The following is a 19,765-nucleotide window of genomic DNA, read 5'->3' as shown; positions in this document are numbered from 1 at the left end:
TATGACTCGGAAATAAATGACAGGAGCTCATTGCAGTCTGAGGAACAGTCAGTCTGAGGACAGGATCACCCTTTTGGACTGAGGCAAAAACTCTCTAGTGGCTGGCTGCTCTGCTTCTCTGATTCTTCAACTTTCACCCCCTGATAGCTGATTCCAAATTCTTATTTTTAAGATCAATTGGATTTCACGCTATGATTATATAAATATATAAACATTAGCTATGGGATTTTTGGGATAGTCCCTTATCAGATTGAGGTATTGAGGTTTTTGTTGTTGTTAAATTTTGGAGATCATAGTTCTGTTTTCTGGGTTAGCTTCTACCTTGTTATCTTCCTGCTTCTGCTTTCTAATGTGCTGGGAGAAATTATGCCTGATTAAGAGTATTTGTATTTTTTTAAAAGATCTTTTGGGTAAATTGTTACTGTATACTTGAGGAAATCAGTTGTGTAAATTAATGTATAAGGAACCAAGATAAATTGTTTTTATGCTATTGAAATTTCACTAGAGAGATTAGATTTATTTGTATGTGTTTATATGGATGCATACATATGTCTATCACCTGTATAGATAGGGATATGGATACAAGTATATATTTCTTTGCAGAAAAAAATGACAAAAATTTTAATGAATAGTGAAAAGTTCTAAAATCTAGAATCATTTCCCTTAAATGGCTGTCATTTGCTTTTACATGACCAAATTGAATAGCCTCTGGATTAGAAACGTATACTTTGAGTAAATTATTGAACTTGCATTTCAGGCAAAAGGATGCCACGAAGAAAGAAAAAAATTAAAGAAGCCTCTGAAAGCCATAACTCAGAGAAGAAGGATCAAGAAACCACCAGTCCCGTCAGTATAAAAAAGAAGCGTAAACTTGAGGACTTACTCATAGTGATATCTGATAGTGATGGAGAGGTCAGTATTTGACATGGAGTTGTAGGTCTCAGGCTAGGCCTCTTTACCCACAAGGTTTTGTTTCAGCTGTACCTTCACACTAGCTTGCTGACTTTGCAGTTTTTACTTGATTTTCTATAGATTTTTAAGTGGAATTATGGGTTATTTAAAAGAAAATAGCTATGCTGTTTGCTGGGGATAAATTATAGTTTCCCTTTTTCTAATATGTTAACCCAATATAATATTTTAGAACTCCTAAATTGAACCAAATGTAAAGTGTAATTTTTGTGTGTTTGGAAAGTAAAGAAAATGTGGATGCTGCTTGGGATGGAGCTTGGGCTTTGTACATGCTAGGGAAGCACACTCCCAACTGAGCCAAGAAGGTGCATCATGTGGAAAGGCTTCTAGGAGAGAGGTTTTTCTAGATTTTAAATCTTTTCCTTTATTTACTGTTTCTCTTTCTTTCTTTTTTACCTGCCTGTTAGATCAGAATCAGTGCATGATGAGCCAAGCCACGGTCAATGGGAAAAGCATTCATTTTTCTCTGACTATAAATTTTATAATTGCTTTTGACTCCTTTTTTCATCTTTTACCCCTTATTGATTGCCACATGCTTTAGGTTTTACCTCTTCAGTGATCTCAGATCTGTTTCCATTTCTTTGCCTGTTCATCTGCTATGTAGATTTTTTTCAATAGAGTACATGTCTCTTCTGCCTTGTTTTTTCTCCTTACATTTCACTTCACTTATTGCAACTATTTACTTAGGTGTGTGTGTGTGTGTGTGTGTGTGTGTGTGTGTGTGTGTGTGTGTCTGTCTGTCTGTCTGTCTGTCTGTCTGTGTGTGGCGGGTGTTTGTGTGTATGCCCCTATTCACATGCATGGAAGGCATGGCATGAGCATCTTTGGCTCATCACTGCAGACACTTCCGTATTGCGGTGTGTTCTTCTTCTGTTCTTTTTACTTATTGCCTCATTGCTGAATTTGTTTTACTTTCCTTTGCTTTTCCTTAGTTTTCTTTTTAAATTTAAATTTTCCTCCTCTTCCTCTTTCTCTTCCTCCTCCTCCTCCTCCTCCTCCTCCTCCTTCTTTCTTCTTTCTTCTTCTCTTTTTGGTTTTTCAAGACAAGGTTTCTCGTAGCTTTGGAGCCTGTCATGGAACTAGCTCTTGTAGACCAGGCTGGCATCGAACTCACAGAGATCCGCCTGCCTCTGCCTCTCAAGTGCTGGGATTAAAGGTCTGTGCTATCACCACTTGGCTTGAAATTTTAATTTTCTTATTGAAAAATAGATCTTTTACATACAATATACTCTTTTTATAAGATTTTACCTCTCCCAACTTCTTCCGGATCCTCTCGAATTCCTCACCACTCAAATCCACATTCTTGCCCTATCTCATTAGAGTACAAGCTAGCATCTAAAAATTAGTAAATAAGATAAAATAGTAACAAGCTGAAATAGGATGAAACAGAAGAAAAAGAACCAAAGAAAAAGTCCACAAAACATATAGATGCTGAGACATACAAGTTCATACACAGAAATCCTTTAAAAACACAGCAGGAAAACTGTAATGCATACCCAAAAGACCTGTAAGGACAAAAGAAAAATAGTGCTCAAACAAAGCATTATGAGACAGAGAAGCTCCAAAAATGCCTTTGAGTTTGTGTGAGTTTTCTACTGTTGGGCATGGGTCTGTTCTTAAGAGTGTTTTGTGTACCTAGTGACACTCTGTTGGAGAAAGCTGACTTTTCCTTTCTGAGTGGTTATCAATTGGAGATAGCTTCTGGGTAGGGATGAAGACTTGGTTCCACTTTTCCTCTCAGCACTGGGACCCCAACTGGCATAGACCTGTGCAGGCCCCGTGCGTGCTCCACAGTCTCTGAGTTCATGTGTACTTTAGTCCTGCTGTATTTGAAAGGCGCTGTTTTCTTGGTGTCCTCCACCCTCTCTGGCTCTTACAAGTTTTCCTCCTCTTCTTTGGCAGGGTTCCTTGAACTCTGAGGGGAGGAATTTGATGAGACATCCCTTTTAGGACTGGGTGTTGCAAGATCTTTTGTTCTTTACACCTGTCCCATTGTGGGTCTCTGTTTTTATTCCCATTTACTGTAGAAGGAAGCTCTCTGATGATGGCTGAGCAAGACACTGATCTGATTCCATGCTTGTGTGACCCTTTTCCTTAGTTTATGTGTATTCTGTGAATATATACAGTGTGAATTGAGGTAACAGAGGAGGCCAGGAGAGACTGTCAGATCCCTTGGAGCTGTTTTTTTTTTTTTTTTTTTAAAGATTTAATTTATTATGTATACAACATTCTGCCTCGATGTATGCCCGCACGCCAGAGGGGGGCGCCAGATCTCAGTACAGATGGTTGTCAGCCACCATGTGGTTGCTGGGAATTGAACTCAGGTCCTCTGGAAGAGCAGCCAGTGCTCTTAACCTCTGAGCCATCTCTCCAGCCCAGAGCTGACTGTTGTGAACCACCTGATGTGGGTGCTGGGAACTGAACTGTAGAATAAGAAATGATTCTAGCCACTGAGCCATCTTTCTACATTGCCCCCACCATTCAGCGTTTTTTGGAATTTAAAAAATACTATAAAGACTGTTGTGGAATATTAAGAAGCAGTTGGTATTAGGAAGAACAACTTTTTGACTTTGCCGTTTGAAAATCAGTATGAACTGAGTGGGGGTGGCGCACGTCTTTAATCCCAGCACTTGGGAGGCAGAGGCAGGCAGATCTCTGTGAGTTTGAGTCTAGTCTGGTCTACAGAGCTAGTTCCGGGCAGCCATGGCTGTTACACAGAGAAACCCTGTCTCGTAAAACAAACAAAAAGAAAATTGGTATAAATTATTCATTATTTCTTCTGACTTTTGTATTCCCTATTATGCTTTTCAACTTGAGTGTTAGTCAGCTCCTTTGGTTTCCATTGTAGATCTTCTAGTACTAGGTCAGTTTCCTGATATTTTATGGTCCCATAGAACTTTTGCTTATATTAAAAATTTTTAAAGTTATATTTTAATTATTTTCTGTGAATGTGTATAGGTGCACGCTTGTGGAGGCTAGAGAGCAACTTTTTGGAGTTGGCTCTCTCCTGCCATCTGGGTTGGGGGTTGAACTCAGATCATCTGGCTTGGTGGCGAGCATATTTACCTCTGAGCCATCTTGCTGACCACTGCCGTGCTTGTTTGTTTTTTGGTTTTGAGACATAGAGTTTCTCTGTGTATCCCTGGTTGTCCCAGAACTTGCTTTGTAGACCAGGCTTGCCTCACTGAGGTCTGCCTGCCCCTACCTTCTGAGTATTGGGATTAAAGGCATACACCACCACCACCACCACCACCACCACTGGGCTCAAATAATTTTTATTTTTTTGTTTTTTTCCCCGAGATAGGTTTCTTCAGCTTTTTTGGAGCCTGTTCTGGAACTCGCTCTGTAGACCAGGCTGGCCTCAAACACACAGAGATCTGCCAGAATGTATGTGTTCTTTCATGAATTTATGTGTATCACATACATGCAGGTGCCTGTGGAGTCCAGATGGTGTCAGATCCCCTAGAACTGGAGTTACAGGCATATTTGAGCTACCTGATGTGGGTGCTGGGAACCGATCTTTGATCCTTTGTAAGAGCAGTGTTTTTTGTTGTTGTTGTTTGTTTTTTAAATAATTTGTTTTCATTTTATTTGCACTGGTGTTTTGCCTACATATATGTCTGTGTGAGGGGTCAGATCTTGGAGTTACAGACAGTTGTGAGCTGCCATGTGGGTGCTGGGAATTGAACCTGGGTCCTCTGGAAGAGCAGTCTGAACCATCTCTCCAGCCTACAGTAAGTATTCTTAATTGCTTAAGTATGCTTAATTGCTGAGTTAACTCAGCCTCCAGGTTTTACTTTTTTTAAAATTATTTATTTGTTTATTTATTTTGAGACAGGGTTTCTCTGTAGTTTTGGAGCATGTCCTGGAACTAGCTCTTGTAGACCAGGCTCGCCTTGAACTCAGATATCTGCTGAGTGCTTGGATTAAAGGTGTGGACCACCACCACCTGTCAAATTTTATTTACTTTTAATGGTTCTTCTTGACCCCCCCCTTTTTTTTCTCTCAGTATTTTGAGACAGTCTTACTATGTAGCTCTGACCAGCCTAGAACTTTTTTTTAAAAAAAGATTTTATTATGTATATAATGTTCTGTATGCGTATGCTTGCAGGCCAGAAGAGGGCACCAGACCTCATTACAGATAGTTGTGAGCCACCATGTGGTTGCTGGGAATTGAACTCAGGACCTCTGGAAGAGCAGTCAGTACTCTTAACCTGTGAGCCATCTCTCCAAATCCTAGAACTTGTCTTGTAGACCAGGCTGGCTTTGAATTAACAGAGATCTTCCTGCTTTTGCCTAGCAAGTGCTTAGGTTGAAGGTATGAGCTAGTGTTCTTAGCTGTATTTAAATATTTCTTGAAGAAAATATATTACCTGAGGTATAAGTCAGTGGTCAAACATTTGCCTAGCATGAATAATGACCTTCTAGGTTTGATTGCCAGCATTATAAAACAAAAAACCACCATATGTAGTGGTGCAAGCATTTAATCCTAGCACTGGGAGGCAGAGGCAGATGTATCTCTGTGAGTTCATTTCCAGTCTGGTCTACATGAGTTCCAGGACAGCCAGGGCTACAGAGAGACCCTGTCTCAAAACAAAACAAAGCTGAATGCAAAAAACAAGTAATCTGCTGGGAAGTGGTGGCATGCATGCCTTTAGTCCCAGCACTCGGGAGGCAGAGGCTGGCAGATTTCTGTGAGTTTGAGGCCAGCCTGATCTACAATAGCTAGTCCAGGACAGGCCCCAAAGCTACAGAGAAACCCTGTCTTGAAAAACCAAAAGAAAAAAAAATAACTCCCACAAAACTCGTAAGTACCCAAGAACTAAAGTACTCAAAATAGAAAGTAACTAAGAAACTAATAAAATGTTCTGTTCTGTGGTGTAAAAGAGGCCTGGGAATGCCTTCTTTTTAACATGGAAAGGTGATAACATAGTCATGATATAATTTGGGATTTAGTTCTCCTGCCATCAGCACACATTCTCTCTTGGGTTGGCTCCAGTCCATGCTTTCAGCTCTCTTCAGCCAGTGCTCTTAACCACTGAGCCACCTCTCCAGCACTGTCTTGTAGTTCTTTAGTTTATTGTCTTTAGGCTTTGTTTGTTTGTTTTATATTTTTGCTTTTGTAAGCTGATTTTGGGATATCTACTAACTTTCTTTTTTGAGGGTCAGTTATTGTGTCTGTCATCTGAATGTTTTAGGAATTTTTCTTTTTTTGCTTAGTATTTGCTTAGCAATTTCTCTGGGAAATTGATTCTTAAAGAATGATAGACACTCTTTTGGTTCATCCGTCTCCCCACCTGAAAGTTTTCTTGGGCTACAATTGAATATTTGTTTCTGTCCCGGGATCCTCAATTATACATGTATCATCTTTGTGTCTATTCTCTTTCATCTGCTTTCTCCTAGGTTTTTTTTTTTTATTGCTTTTTCTTTTTATTTTTTTGGTTATCTTATTTGGTGTTTTTCAGTGCTACTTATTAAGTTTTGTTGTTATTGTTGTTTTAAGACAGGGTCTCGACATGGTTCTGGCTGTCCTGGAACTCACTGTATAGACCAGGAATGGCCTCAAACTCATATTGCCTGCTCTGTCTCTCAAGTGCTACTTTCTAAGTTTTGATGTGGGATGGGGTGGGTATATTTGGTTTTCTATTGATTTTTGTAGAATTCCTTTACTTTATTTCTTTTCACCAACCAGTGGTCAAAGAATGATTTACAATAAATAAATATATACTGAATTCAGACAATTATTGACTCAGGAGTCTCTGATCTTGGGTAGATGTCTTGGGCAGCTTTTATGTGATTCTATATATGTGGTAGGTAATCATGTCAGCGTATTACACAATTTCATTTTTATGGTTTGATTGGTTCTAGATCTTGCATGCTCTCTTTTTTAAATAAAAAAAGGATTTCCTTATGTGTACCATTTTAAGAGTCTCTGATAATTCAAAGGCTTCCACTAATCAAAAGAAATATGGAAGAAATAGAGAAATTACTATTTTAAATGTCATTTACTCTGATCATATCTCTTGTTTACACAGGAAGCAAAAGAGGAGAATGGATTGCAGAAAATGAAGACAAAACAGTCTAACAGATCAAAGTGTTTGGCTAAAAGAAAAATTGCACGTATGTTTTCATTTTTTTTAGTTGAATTGATAGCGTTTCATTAGGAAAATTTTTTCTTTTTTCCTTTTTATTTTTTTCTTTTACTTTTTCAAGTTTCTTAGGGAATTACTTTCTGCTTACACATTTGACTTGCTAGAGGAAGACTTGAAATTTTAAATGTGCTCTTCATGACTAGGCACTGTAACTAGACCCTTGATTCTCCACCCAACCCTTAAGATTTTTTTTATGTGTGCGAGTGCTTGCTTGTATGTGCCTGGTACCAGAAGAGGGGGTTGGATCTCCTGGAACTGGAGATACAGATGATCTGAGCTACTGTGTGAGGTTGGGACTGATCCAGGTGCTTTGCAAGAGCAGCAAGTACTCTTGATCATTGAGCCATGGAGAGAAAGGGAACACTACACTGACAGCCAAATAAGATAGCACCAGAAACCCAGCATTCTACAAATACCTTGGGAACTATTATCTGAAATATAAAACCATTGTGTGTGAATGTACTTGGAAGTACTTACGTTTGTGAGTAGCTCATTTTTGTTAAGAAACTAAGTAAAACTGTTATTGATCCTGATTAAAGGATTCAGCCTGGTCTACAAGAGCTAGTTCCAGGACAGGCTCTAAAGCCACAGAGAAACCCTGTCTCGAAAAACCAAAAAAAAAAAAAAAAAAAAAAAAAAAAAAAAAAAAAAAGGATTCAAAGAAGAATTCTTTGCTGTGTGTTGCTATATAAGACTTATCACCTAAAATCTCTTATACCTCTGGACATAAGAAAGAGATGTCAAATTTTAACTCTAAGGAGTGATAAATCATGAAACTGAAGTTATTTCTATATTCAAGTTACAGTTTTTCAACTGTATTTGAATATATTTGGAATATAATCTCTGCCATTGTATATGTTATATTTTATGCCATTGTCCTATTTAGGTTTCTTTTGTTGTGAAAAACACCATGATCAAAAACAACTTGGAGAGAAAAAGGGTTTATTTGGCTTATACTTCCATATCATAGTCCATCATTGAGGGAAGTCAGTCGGGCAGGCACTCAAGCAGGAACTTAGAAGCAGGCACTGGAAGCAGACCATGGAAGAATGCTGCTTACTGTCTTTCCATGGCTTACTCATCTTGTTGTTTTACCCAGCTCTGGAATGCCTGCCTTGGAGTGGTGCCACTTACAGTGGGCCAGGCCCTCTCACATCAGTCATTAATCAAGGAACTGCCCCCATAGACTTGTTTATAAGACAATTTGATGGAGGCATTTTTCTCGGTTGAGGTTCTCTCTTCCAGATGATTCTTACTTGTGTCAAGTTGACAAAAGAACCAACCAGCACAACCATATAAAATAAATTGGAGGTAAAATGAAGACTAGAAAAGAGAACTAAGTTATAGATAAGGAAATAGTGTAAAAAAGTGTATGCCAAGAAAATAAATAACTTGAACTTTGTAGATAAATTCTTAGGAATACCCACACCAGAACTTACTCAAGAAGCAGAAAATAAAAATAGAACTAATATAATAAAAAATTGAATTAAAAAACAATAGCTATAAGCAAAAAAGATTGGTTTGATGCCTTCATGGTTGAACTTTAGTCAAGAATAAAGAAATATTAATAGCAGTTCTTTATAAACTCCTACAGATATTAGATAATGAGAAACTACTGCCTAACTTACTCCTTAAGTCTAATACCATGTCCATGGGGAGATAGTACAAGAAAATTAAGGACTGATATTTCTTTGGAATATAGATGCAAAAATCTCATTATTGCTTGGAATTGAATTCAAGGCTTCATTTTAAGTAAGCACTCTACCAGCTGAACTACATCTTTTGTCTTTTTTTAATACAAGCATCATACACTCACAAATTTTGCTGTAAAAATTCCTTTAGCTTTACCTCTTAAGTTTTGAAAATGTGTATCTTCATTTTCTTTCATCTCAGAGTTTCTTATTCATTCTCTAATGTTCTTTGCTTATTTATGGCATCCTGACTGTGTTCAGAGATCCAGTGTCCAATATCTTATTTTCTGAGGATATTAATAATTATTAGTATTTTGTTATTACTTTTTCATATTTTACTTCAGATATTAAACTTATTTTAGAATTATTAAAGGTTTTTTTCTTTGTTATGTTGAAGGCATTGATTGAGGGGCTGGGAATGTATTTGCTGTTTTAATTCATAAAGATACTGCAGTGGATTCTAGTTCAATTTTATGCCAGTAGTTTTTTTTTTTCCCTAAGTTTGCTACTGATTTCTTTTGATCCAACCCTAGGAGTGTATAATAGATTCTTTGCTGTTATAAGAAGTATTTTAGCTCATTTGTACATTTCATGACTTGGAATCAGCCATTTTGCTAGTGTACTACAATTGCTGTTAGTGGAAATAATGTTTGATGATCAGAATTTGATAACTAAGGATTTGTTAAAATGAATAAATTAGAGATTCTGAGAGCTGGGGATATATGTGGTTCCGTTCTTGAGAATGTTTGCTTAGTGTGCATGAAGTTCTGGTTGAATCCCCATCACTATATAAAGTAAGTGGTGTGTGTGTATAATCCTAGTGTAACTAGAGGGTCATCCTCAAGGCCAGCAGAGACTACATCAGACCCTGTCTGGGGAAAAAAAAACAAACCAAAGATTCTGAAGAGTAAAATTGCTCTGGTTAAATATTGAGCATAAAGTAGTGTGGTATTTAGCAAAAAGCTCTCTAGTGGTTTCATTCAGCAGTTACTAATTTCCATGTACTCTTGTGTGCTAGAGATACACTAATGAACTGTATAGGCAAACACTATGCCTTCATGAGGGCTTATACTCTGGTTAACGTAGGGTTCTTGTAATGCTGCCAATAATCTTGACCACACTGTACCTTGGTTGACTTTCCTTACTAGATTACAAATCATCCTAAATGATTTAGAGTATTGTCAGTTAACAGTTTAATGATTCTGGTTTTTTGTTTTGAGCCATTGTGCTAATTTGTTTCCTGGTGTTCTCTTCCCTACACTCTTACAGAAATGTCAGAAGAAGAACAATTTGCTTTGGCTCTTAGAATGAGTGAGCAGGAAGCTAGGGAGGTGAACAGCCAGGAGGAGAAAGAAGAGGAGCTCTTGAGGAAAGCCATTGCTGAAAGCCTGAATGTAAATATATATTGTGTTGAGTTTGTGGGTTTTATTAATAATGTTCTTAGTTACTTGGTGGTTGGTATAGTTATATAGTTAGAAATGAGCTATGGTAGTTTATAGGTTTTTTGACTAATATATCTCAGTACTTTTATTTTTAAAGTCTGTGTTGTTGAATTTCTGGTTAGTCCAGTTGGAAGTGTTTTTGTTACTGTATGAGTTTGCTTCCACTCCACAGATTTTTCAGTCAGTGGCTTAAAAGAATCATAGTAAGTGGGCAGCTTCTGAAGAGTTATAGAATACCAAGAATTCCAAAGACCAGGTGCTTACCTCTTCTCATTTGTGGGGCCAGCAAAGAAAATGAGACAAAGAATGGACAGTTTTAAAAATAACCAAATAAGGGGCTGGAGAAGTGGCTCAGCGGTTAAGAGCACTGACTGCTCTTCTAGAGGATCTGGGTTCAACTCCCAGCACCCACATGACGGCTCACAGCTGTAACTCCAGTTTCAGGAGACCTGAAACTTCCCACGGCAAACATGGCAAACTAATGCAAATTAAAAAACCAAATAATATTAAATTACTATTTGAATACATGCAATAGAAATTATTTTAAATGTTAAGGATACTTGCCAGTAACAGATTCTGAGCCATCCTTGATTCTATTTATTTTTTAGCTCAATTGTTTGAGCTGGAATTTCCTAGAGTTGAAAGAGCTGGCTTTGAACTTATAAGTTTCAAGCAGTCCCCCCCACTTCAGCCTTCCGAAAAGCTTAGGACTACAGACATGTATCAACATATGAATATATATGTCCAGTTTGAATCATTTATACTATATACCCTTCATATTAGAAACTATATAGTAAATATATATAGACATTGACTTCTCGTTGGGGAATCTGTTTTAATTGAGGAGCTATATTTTGAAGAAGAGAAACTCCTAGGGACAGTGCCTGCCATTTTTGTTCTTCCTATGACTCTTCGTATACAGCTATTTTAATAATGAACCTGGTTTGGTACGGGATCACTTGTTTCAGAGTTGCTGGTCTTCTGATGCTTCTGCTACCAGTTCTCAACCTTTGGCTATTGGATCATCTTCACATTCCCATCAAGAGAACACCAAAGATTCTGGAACCACTGAAGGCATGTCTTCCTGTTCTGACTCCTTCCACTCATCAAGTATAACCACACCACAGGGGTCTTCTGCTGAGAGTGGTGACAGAGATGCCCCACATCCTTGTTGTGATATAAAAGAGGTTAAAACGCAAATAGTTGAAATACTTTTATCTTCAAGAAAAATACCACCCTTTGGCTAAAGTAAAAGAAGGGCTTTTTGTAACTTTATTTTGTAATTTTTGGTAAGTGATTACTTACCAAGTTGTCTTAATTGAAAATAAAAATTTTTGTCCTTAGCCCTACTTTTTCTCAAATACCTACAGGCATATCGCAGCTGGTACCTCCATCACTGTTTAAAGACTCAAATATCAGTCAGGGAAACGAGGCTGAGGAAAGAAAAGAGCCCTGGGACCACAATGAAAACACTGAAGAGGAGCCGGTCTCTGGCAGCTCAGGAAGCTGGGACCAGTCAAGCCAGCCAGTGTTTGAGAATGAGAGTGTTAAATGTTTGGACAGATGTACTGGCCACTTGGTTGAGCACACAAAGTGTGGGAAGCCACAGGAAAGTACTGGGAGTGGTTATGCTTTTCTCAAAGCTGTCCAGGGTAAGGGGGACACATCTAGGCAATGTCTTCCTACCCCAACAGACACCAAAAGTCTCCAGGACAATGGGGGCACTGTGCACTACTACTGGGGTATTCCATTCTGCCCTGCTGGAGTAGATCCTAACGAATATACCAATGTCATTCTCTGTCAGTTGGAGGTTTATCAGAAGAGCCTGAAAATGGCTCAGAGGCAGCTTTTTAAAAAAAGAGGGTTTGGGGAACCAGTGTTACCTAGACCTCCTTTTCTGACCCAGAATGAATGTGGCCAAGAAGATGAGAGGAGTGAAAACAATGAAGGCGTCTCAGAAGACACGGGAGAGGAAGCCAGAGAGGAAAGGCAGGGATCTGGGGCATCTGTCTGGAACTCAGAGACCAAGGATTTTCAAAAAAGTTCAATTAAAAGCTTGAAACAGAAACTTTTGTTGGAGGAAGAACCAACAACCAGTCATGGTCAGGTAAGGGTCAGTGATGCTATAAGGATTATTTATTTGCAGATAAAGTTAGGATTATTTTAACCATTTATATGATCTTTCCCCTCTATCTGCTTATTAAAACAACACATGCTTACCATATAAAATGAGAAAAGTGCAAAACAAGAACCTGGGTGTGGTGCTACACACCTATAATCCCATCATTTAGGCTTAGGTAACCTGGCCAGCCTAGGCTACATTGTAAAACCTTGTCTCAAAAAAGAAAAAAATTATAATAATTACTTGCAGTCCAGCCACTAAGAGGAAATCATCATCACTTTTAAATGTATAAAACACATTTTTCTTTCAAATTTTTGAGCAAAATGGAGACTCTACTGCCCAAACTTTGTTAATTTATTTTATAGTTTATCAAAAATCTTTGCTTACCAGATATATATCAAAACATTATTCCATCTTTTTAGGATATATCATATTTTCTTTTCCAAACTTTTATTTTTTTCAAGATGGTTTCTCTGTGTAGTTCTGGCTTTTCTGGAACTCTTACAGTAGACCAGGCTGATCTTGAACTCACAGAGATCCACCTGCCTCTGCCTTTCAAGTGCTGGGACTAAAGGCATGTGCCACTGCCACCCGACTTAAATTTTTTATTTTTAAAATGTTTTCTACAGGCACCATTTAAAAAAAATTCTAGGTAATGTAAATTAAAAATATATTTGTCTTCTATCTACACCTAGCCAGACATTTCCCTTACTGGATTCATTCCATGCTACTAATTTTTAGTGTACCTTCTGTGATACTTCATGTAATACAAAAAGTACTTTTCCTCACTATTTAAAATTATTTTATTTTTTAGACAAGTATCAATGTAAAAAACACAGCTTTTATTTCAGAAGGCATAAGAATTAATTTATTCTGCAGCCAAATATGAGTTGCTGTGGCCTGGGAACACAGCTTTAGGTTACATGTTCCACCAAGGAACAACACCTTAACAACCTTAACAAGGTGTTAAGGTTTTATGAAGATTTTATAGTAACTGAACAAAGAAAATTACAGATCCAAACACCTTTCAAGGGGCCTGGATGCCTGCACTCAGTGTGCACTTACTCACATGCCCAACACAATTAAAATAATAATAAGTCTTTAAAGAAAAACATTTTCAAATAAATTGGTGGGAACATCAGGTAGGTCGATTGTAGTAAAATGGGGAAAGCTGTGTATAGGCCTCAGATACTTTCTGATGACATTTTTAGCTTTGGGGTTGGTGGAAGCTAGGTGTCTGTTCATACATTCCATTACCTAATAGTCACAGGGATGTTAAATCACACACACAGGTGAGCAAGAAATAGCTACTTTGGGGCTAAAATAATTTGGCTCTGGACATGCAAATTTCAGCCTTTTCACAGTCATTGGGGTTATAACCTGTTAAACAGCCTTGTAGAATGTTCAGTGTAGATGTAGCTTATTTTTCTGGGAACTTTAGTTCACAGAGTTTCTCATGTAGTCCAGGCTGGCCTTTAGACCTGTTAAGTAGAAGGATGACCTTGAACTTGTGACCCTCCTTTGTAGCCTGGTGGTCGGGCAGCAATGGGAAATAATCAAAACTAGCCTTGTCAGAAATAATCAGCTTTAATAAAGGAAGGAAGTGGGGTAAACTTACAGAGCCAAGGCTCCAGCAAAGAGCAGGGAACCGAGAGGGCGGAGCTTACCCAACCTGGTTTTTTTAAAGGTATTTTTTGCCCTGGAGCGGCCACGCCCCTCAGACAAGGAATTGGTCAGCCTCCCCAACACTCCTTCCACCTCCAGAGTACTGGGTAGGGTTATAGGCAAGCATTATCTTATCATGCTTTATTTAATGCAAGGGGTGGCGTCCAGGACTTCATGCATACTAGACAAGCTTAGCTCCCTGCCTTTTATTTATACAAATGGTAGTTTACTATACACATTCTGCCCTTTTTTATTTGGCAATTCTGCGATCATTCCATAACAATACTCAATTTATCCCCCTTTATTTAGAGATATGGGATATACTGTATTAGATAAAACAGATTATTCAGTAGCCGACTGATGGGCATGTAGGTTGTCTCTAACATTTGCTTTCAACAGGAAATTTCATCTACAGGGGATAGGATAATTTATTATACAGTAGTGGAACAAAGGATGCTGACATTCGTAGTTTTGTTAACCATTACCAAATTGTCATCTATAGACAATTTGCCTTCCCCACAGAGGTGCATGAATACTAGCCCTCAAGTTTGCACCGGCATGGTATTCAGACTAATTGACATTTCCTGATAGAAAAGATGGAAAAATATCTATGTAATGTTTAAAAAATTACAATTTATTGCCAGGTGTAGTGGTGCATGCCTTCAATCCCAGCACTTGGAAGGCAGAGGCATATTGATCTCTGTGCCTGGTCTACAGAGCTAGTTCTAGGCCAGGGTAGTTACACAGAGAAGTCATGTCTCGAAAAACAAAACTACACAATTATAGTTTGATAGTTTATTTACTAATTTAGTGTGTGTGTGTGTTTGTGTGTTAAAGACAACTTGCAGTGGTCAGTTTTATTTCTCCACCATGTCAATCCTAGGGGAAATAGTCTTTGATATAAATTGAGACAGTTACCCAGTTTATTCTCATTCTCATCATGGTATAGTTCTAATTTGCTTCTAGTGACTTTTGATCAATCTCCATTTGGGACATTTAGGTTGTTGTCTTAATCTAGGGTTTTTTTTGTTGTTGTTTTGTTTTTGTTGTTGTTTGTTTGTTTTTTGAGACAGTGTTTCTCTGTAGCTTTGGAGCCTGTCCTGGAACTAGCTCTTACAGACCAGGCTGGTCTCGAACTTAAAGAGATTTGCCTGCCTCTGCCTCCCAAGTGCTGGAATTAGTCATGTACCACCACCACCCGGCTGTCTTAGTCTATTTCACATATGGCTAGATAGTGTTATGTATAAAAACTTGTATCTTGTTTGTCTCCCTTTAAAACTATTTAAAGATAGGAATTGTTATTCCCATTTTATAGATGTAAAAATTGAGACTTGCTAAAAGACACGAAATTACTAAAATACAGAGATCAAAATTATACTATTAGGAATACTTGTAAGAGCTATCACTTCATAAATGTTTATCATAAGGAAAACTAATGTGGTAGCAAGAGAAACTCAAAAATTCAAAGTCTGATAACAGAGATAGCAATAGAAAACATTTTAATCATAAAACAGTACTCTAAAAATTACCGATAATGAGTTTGTAGTTATATGATGCTTTTAAAATATTCAGAAGGAACTTAAGGATGGTTATGAGTTGTCATGTTGGTGCTGAGAAGTAAACCTGAGTCCTCTGCAAGGAGCAGTAAGTGTTCTTACTTGTTGAGCCATCTCTTCAGTCCCATCTTTATGGAGTCGTAATGATTAAACTGAATTTGATTAAATTGCTTAGTGCAACACTTAGGGCTGCCCATAGGGACCATACTTCTTTAACAGTCCTTTCTGGTTTTGTGTGTGTGTGTGTGTGTGTGTGTGTGTGTGTGTGTGTAGAGGTTGAAGGCCAGAGGTTGACTTTGTCTTATTTTTCACTTAAAAAAAATCAACACACTTCAGAAACATTTATGTATTTATTTATTTTGGGTGTGCCACAACACATGATTGAAGGTCAGAGGACAACTTGTGGGAATCAGTTCTTTTGTTAGTTGCTTGACTTAGGGTCTGGGAACTGGACTCTACTTCTTTAGCAGTACATGCTCTTTTGAACTTTAGTTCCCTAAATCAACAAATTCTGTTAGTGGACACTAGGTGTCAGTGTTTCTTTTTCTTCAGAGGAAAAAATTCATTGCTTAATTCAAAGAGTTGGTGCATTATTTATTGTTGCTGTATTTTAATGATAAGGTTTTCAGAAAGTTACATTTTACTTATGTGTGTGCACGCACGCACACACACATATGTGTAGGTCAGAGAATAACTTGCGTGAAGTCAATCCTCTCCTTTGCTGTATGAGTCCCGGGGATCAGACTCAGGTTGCCAGACTTGGTAGCAAGCACCCTTTTCCACTGAACCATCTTGCTGGCCCATTGGTGCTGTAGTATTTATTGTTCAACCTTGATGTGTCATAACCACATTTCCAGTTATTGTAAACTTACCTTCCTTTTGATTATAGATTCTGTTTTCTTCCCTTCCCCCCTGTTCCTCTCCTTTTAAATTTTATCATTTATTGAAATCATAGAGGGATGTCTAACCTCTTGGGGGTATTGATAAAATGTTAAGAAACCCTGAAAACTTTGATCAAGTAGCTAGAGAAGCTTTTCCTGGAAGAAGTATCATAACCAAGATACATTCTCAGGAATCCCATTTAAGGTGTAGCATTAGTTGCTTTCTTCATGGAACTGACTAAATAGACCAGGTTAACTTTGAACTCACAGTGATCTGCCTGTCTCTGCCTCCCAAGTGTTGGCATTTAAGATGTGTGGCTCTATTGTCTGGCTTTTAGACAGGGTCTCTACATAGCTCTGGCTGTCTAGGAACTTGATACGTAGATCAGGATGGCCTTGAGCTCTCATATATTTGCCTGCCATTACCTCCCAAGTGCTAGGATAAAAGGCTGGAATCACCATACCTGGCCTTTGTTTTGTTTTGGTTTCTGAGGCAGGGTTTTACTATGTAGCCTTGGCTGTCCTGGAGTTCACTCTGTAGATCAGCCTGGCCTTAAACTCACAGAGACATGTCTGCCTCTGCCTCCCAAGTTTTGGTATTACAGGCATATGCCACCACACCCAGCATATTTTATTCTTACTACTAACTGTTAAATGATAATTTTGAACAATTAGATTTTTCTTTTAAAGGAGGAAATTAGGACTGAGGAGAACACTCAACTGGAACTGATTGCCATATAAACTTGAGGATTTGAATTCCATCCCCAGAACCCATGGGGGAAAAAAGGCTGGATATGGTGGCTGACACTCAGTTTTAAGTTTAATACTAGAGAGTTGGAGACAGGTGAATGGAGACCTGGGACTAACAAGTCAACTTAGCCTAGTCTACTTGGGGTGCTTCAGGTTGATGAGATAGGCTGTCTTCAGAAACAAGGTGCTTGTTACCACCAAGAAAGAGGGATCTGATGACCTAAATTTGATTCCCAGAATCTAGATGGCGGAAAGTGAAAACTGACTTTTGCAAACCTTGCCCTCTGTGCACCAGTGACATGTGCAGTCCTTCCCCAAAGATAAACAAATGTAAAATAAAACAAAAATAGCAAAAAACCAAAGAAACCAACATGTATATGTGTACCTTTAGTCCCAGAAGAGAATCTCTCTGAGCTGGAGGCTAGCCTGGTCTACATATAGTGAGACTCTGTGACAAACAAAATACAGCAAAAGTGAACACAGTAACCCAAGGTGGATAGCTGCTGAGGAATGACACCCAGGGTTGACCTCTGTCTCCCATATGCACATATAAACATGTACAAAATAGATAATAACAAGGAAGAAATAAGTTCATCTATGTATTTAGGATGTTTCCTGTTTTTTTACAGTCTTCCCAAGGTCTATTTGTTGAAGAGACTTCAGAAGAAGTTCTGAAGAGTTCTGAAGAAGGAAACTGTGTGCCTGTCTCACAAAGGTGAGGTTGTATTTTTCTGTGGGTTTCAGGTCTCTTCCTATGGTATAAGCATAAGGGTTAACCCCTTGAAAGAGACTAACATGGACAACTTGCCAGGGATCTTTATCTTCTTAATGTGTCAGGACTGGAAATGTAAGTTCTCAAATAGGCACCCCCCCTCCCCGCCCTTTGCCGTTTGTTTTTTGTTTTTCAAGACAGGATTTCTCTGTATAACAGTTCTGACTGTCTTGGAACTCTCTGCTTAGACCAGGTTGGCCTGGAACTCAGAGATCTGCCTGCCTCCCTTGGGATTAAAGGCAAGCGTTACCACTGCACAGTGCAAATATGCATCTCTTAGAAGCCTAAATTGTTAAGCCTGGAAGAGATCATAAAGGTTTTCTTACCTACTCTAGTCATCTTGATATAAGTTTTTCCTGGTTTATTTCTTGCTGTTCTCTAATCCTAGCTTTCTAGACAATTTCTTTATGGCTTTTCTTCCTGTCTTCTTTCTCCTTTGGTTCTCTCTGTTCATGTTACTTTTTCCTTTCAGATTAATACACAGATAATAGGTTTTATGTCATCTCCTCATATTTGTGCAATTGTTCTGATTCACTTGCCTCCCTCACTGTCTTCTCTGTGTACCCTCCCCTGCCCAGCTATACCCTTTTTTCTGGTTAGTCCATTACTCTTTCTGTTTCTCACCTTTCTTAAAGTTTCTTTCTCCTCTCTCATGATCTCCTTACTAGTTTCATGCTCTACAAATATACATATATACATTAACATGTATTTATTACATACTAGATTTATATGCAGTGTTTTGCTTATGAGAGAACATGGTGTATAGTCTTTGTTTTTCTGAATCTGCTTATTTTAACAGGGATCTTGCACCCATATTTTTTGCACATGTCATGATTTCAGTTTTCTTTATAGCTGTACAAAATTCCATTGCGTCTATGTACCTTGTTTGTCTACTTATTGATTAAAATCTAGGCTGATTCCATTTCTTGGTTATTGTGAATAGTGTGGCTTTAAACATGGATATACAAGTATCTCTGTGGTCTGTTGACATTTCTTTGAGTGCATAGATATAATGTAGCTGGATTGTATGGTAATTCTATTCTCTCTTTCTCTCACTCTCTTTTGCTCTTGCTCTCTCCCTCCCTCCCTTCCACCCCCACCTGTCTCTTTCTCTTTCCCTTTCTCCCGTCTTTCCTTTCATCTTTCTGTCTGTCTTTTTTAGAACTTCCATATTTGATAGTGGCTATAAAATTTAAATCTTGCCTGGTGGTGATTGCACATGCCTTTAATCCCAGCACTTGGGAGGCAGAGGCAGGCAGATTTCTGTGAGTTTGAGGCCAGCCTTGTCTACAGAGCAAGTTCCAGGACAGGCACCAAAGCTACACAGAGAAACCCTGTCTTGAAAAAAATCAATCAATCAATCAACCAACCAACCAACCAGTCAGTCAGTTAAATTAAATTTATTTGTTTTTATTGTTTTCATTAAACTCTCTCTATATATATATGTTAGCTCCCCTCCTTTTCTCTCTCTTCCCCTTCTACCCTCTCCCATGTTCCCCATGCTCACAATTTACTCAGGAGATCTTGTCTTTTTCTACTTCCCATATAGGTTAGATCCATGTATGTCTCTCTTAGGGTCCTCATTGTTGTCTAGGTTTTCTGGGATTGTGATTTGTAAACTGGTTTTTCTTTGTTTTATGTCTTAAAGCCACTTATGAGTGAGTACATACGATATTTTCTTTCTGGGTCTGGGTTACCACACTCAATATGATGTTTTCTAGATCCATCCATTTGCCCACAAGTTTCAAGATGTCATTTTTTGTTT

General features: G+C 38.2%; 1 protein-coding gene across 5 annotated transcripts in view; it reads left to right on the top strand.

The window, feature by feature from the left end:
- Positions 1-19,765, top strand: part of Uimc1 (ubiquitin interaction motif containing 1) — a 77,250-nt gene that overhangs the window by 11,065 nt on the left and 46,420 nt on the right. For 4 of the 5 annotated variants that reach the window (XM_038332692.2, XM_038332691.2, XM_038332694.1 and 1 more), the window contains exons 2-7: positions 758-912; positions 7,005-7,089; positions 10,082-10,206; positions 11,223-11,328; positions 11,625-12,361; positions 17,858-17,943. In XM_038332692.2, coding sequence (XP_038188620.1) covers positions 766-912; positions 7,005-7,089; positions 10,082-10,206; positions 11,223-11,328; positions 11,625-12,361; positions 17,858-17,943 — 1,286 coding nt within the window. In that variant the 5' untranslated portion in view covers positions 758-765. The remainder of the gene's footprint in view (positions 1-757; positions 913-7,004; positions 7,090-10,081; positions 10,207-11,222; positions 11,329-11,624; positions 12,362-17,857; positions 17,944-19,765) is intronic. The other variant, XM_038332695.2, reaches the window with a different exon arrangement.

Source organism: Arvicola amphibius, chromosome 6 (assembly GCF_903992535.2).
Source record: "Arvicola amphibius chromosome 6, mArvAmp1.2, whole genome shotgun sequence".
NCBI classification, from domain to species: domain Eukaryota; kingdom Metazoa; phylum Chordata; class Mammalia; order Rodentia; family Cricetidae; genus Arvicola; species Arvicola amphibius.
The sequence above is the reverse complement of the archived record's forward strand: the minus strand, read 5'-3'. Positions and strand labels throughout refer to the sequence as shown.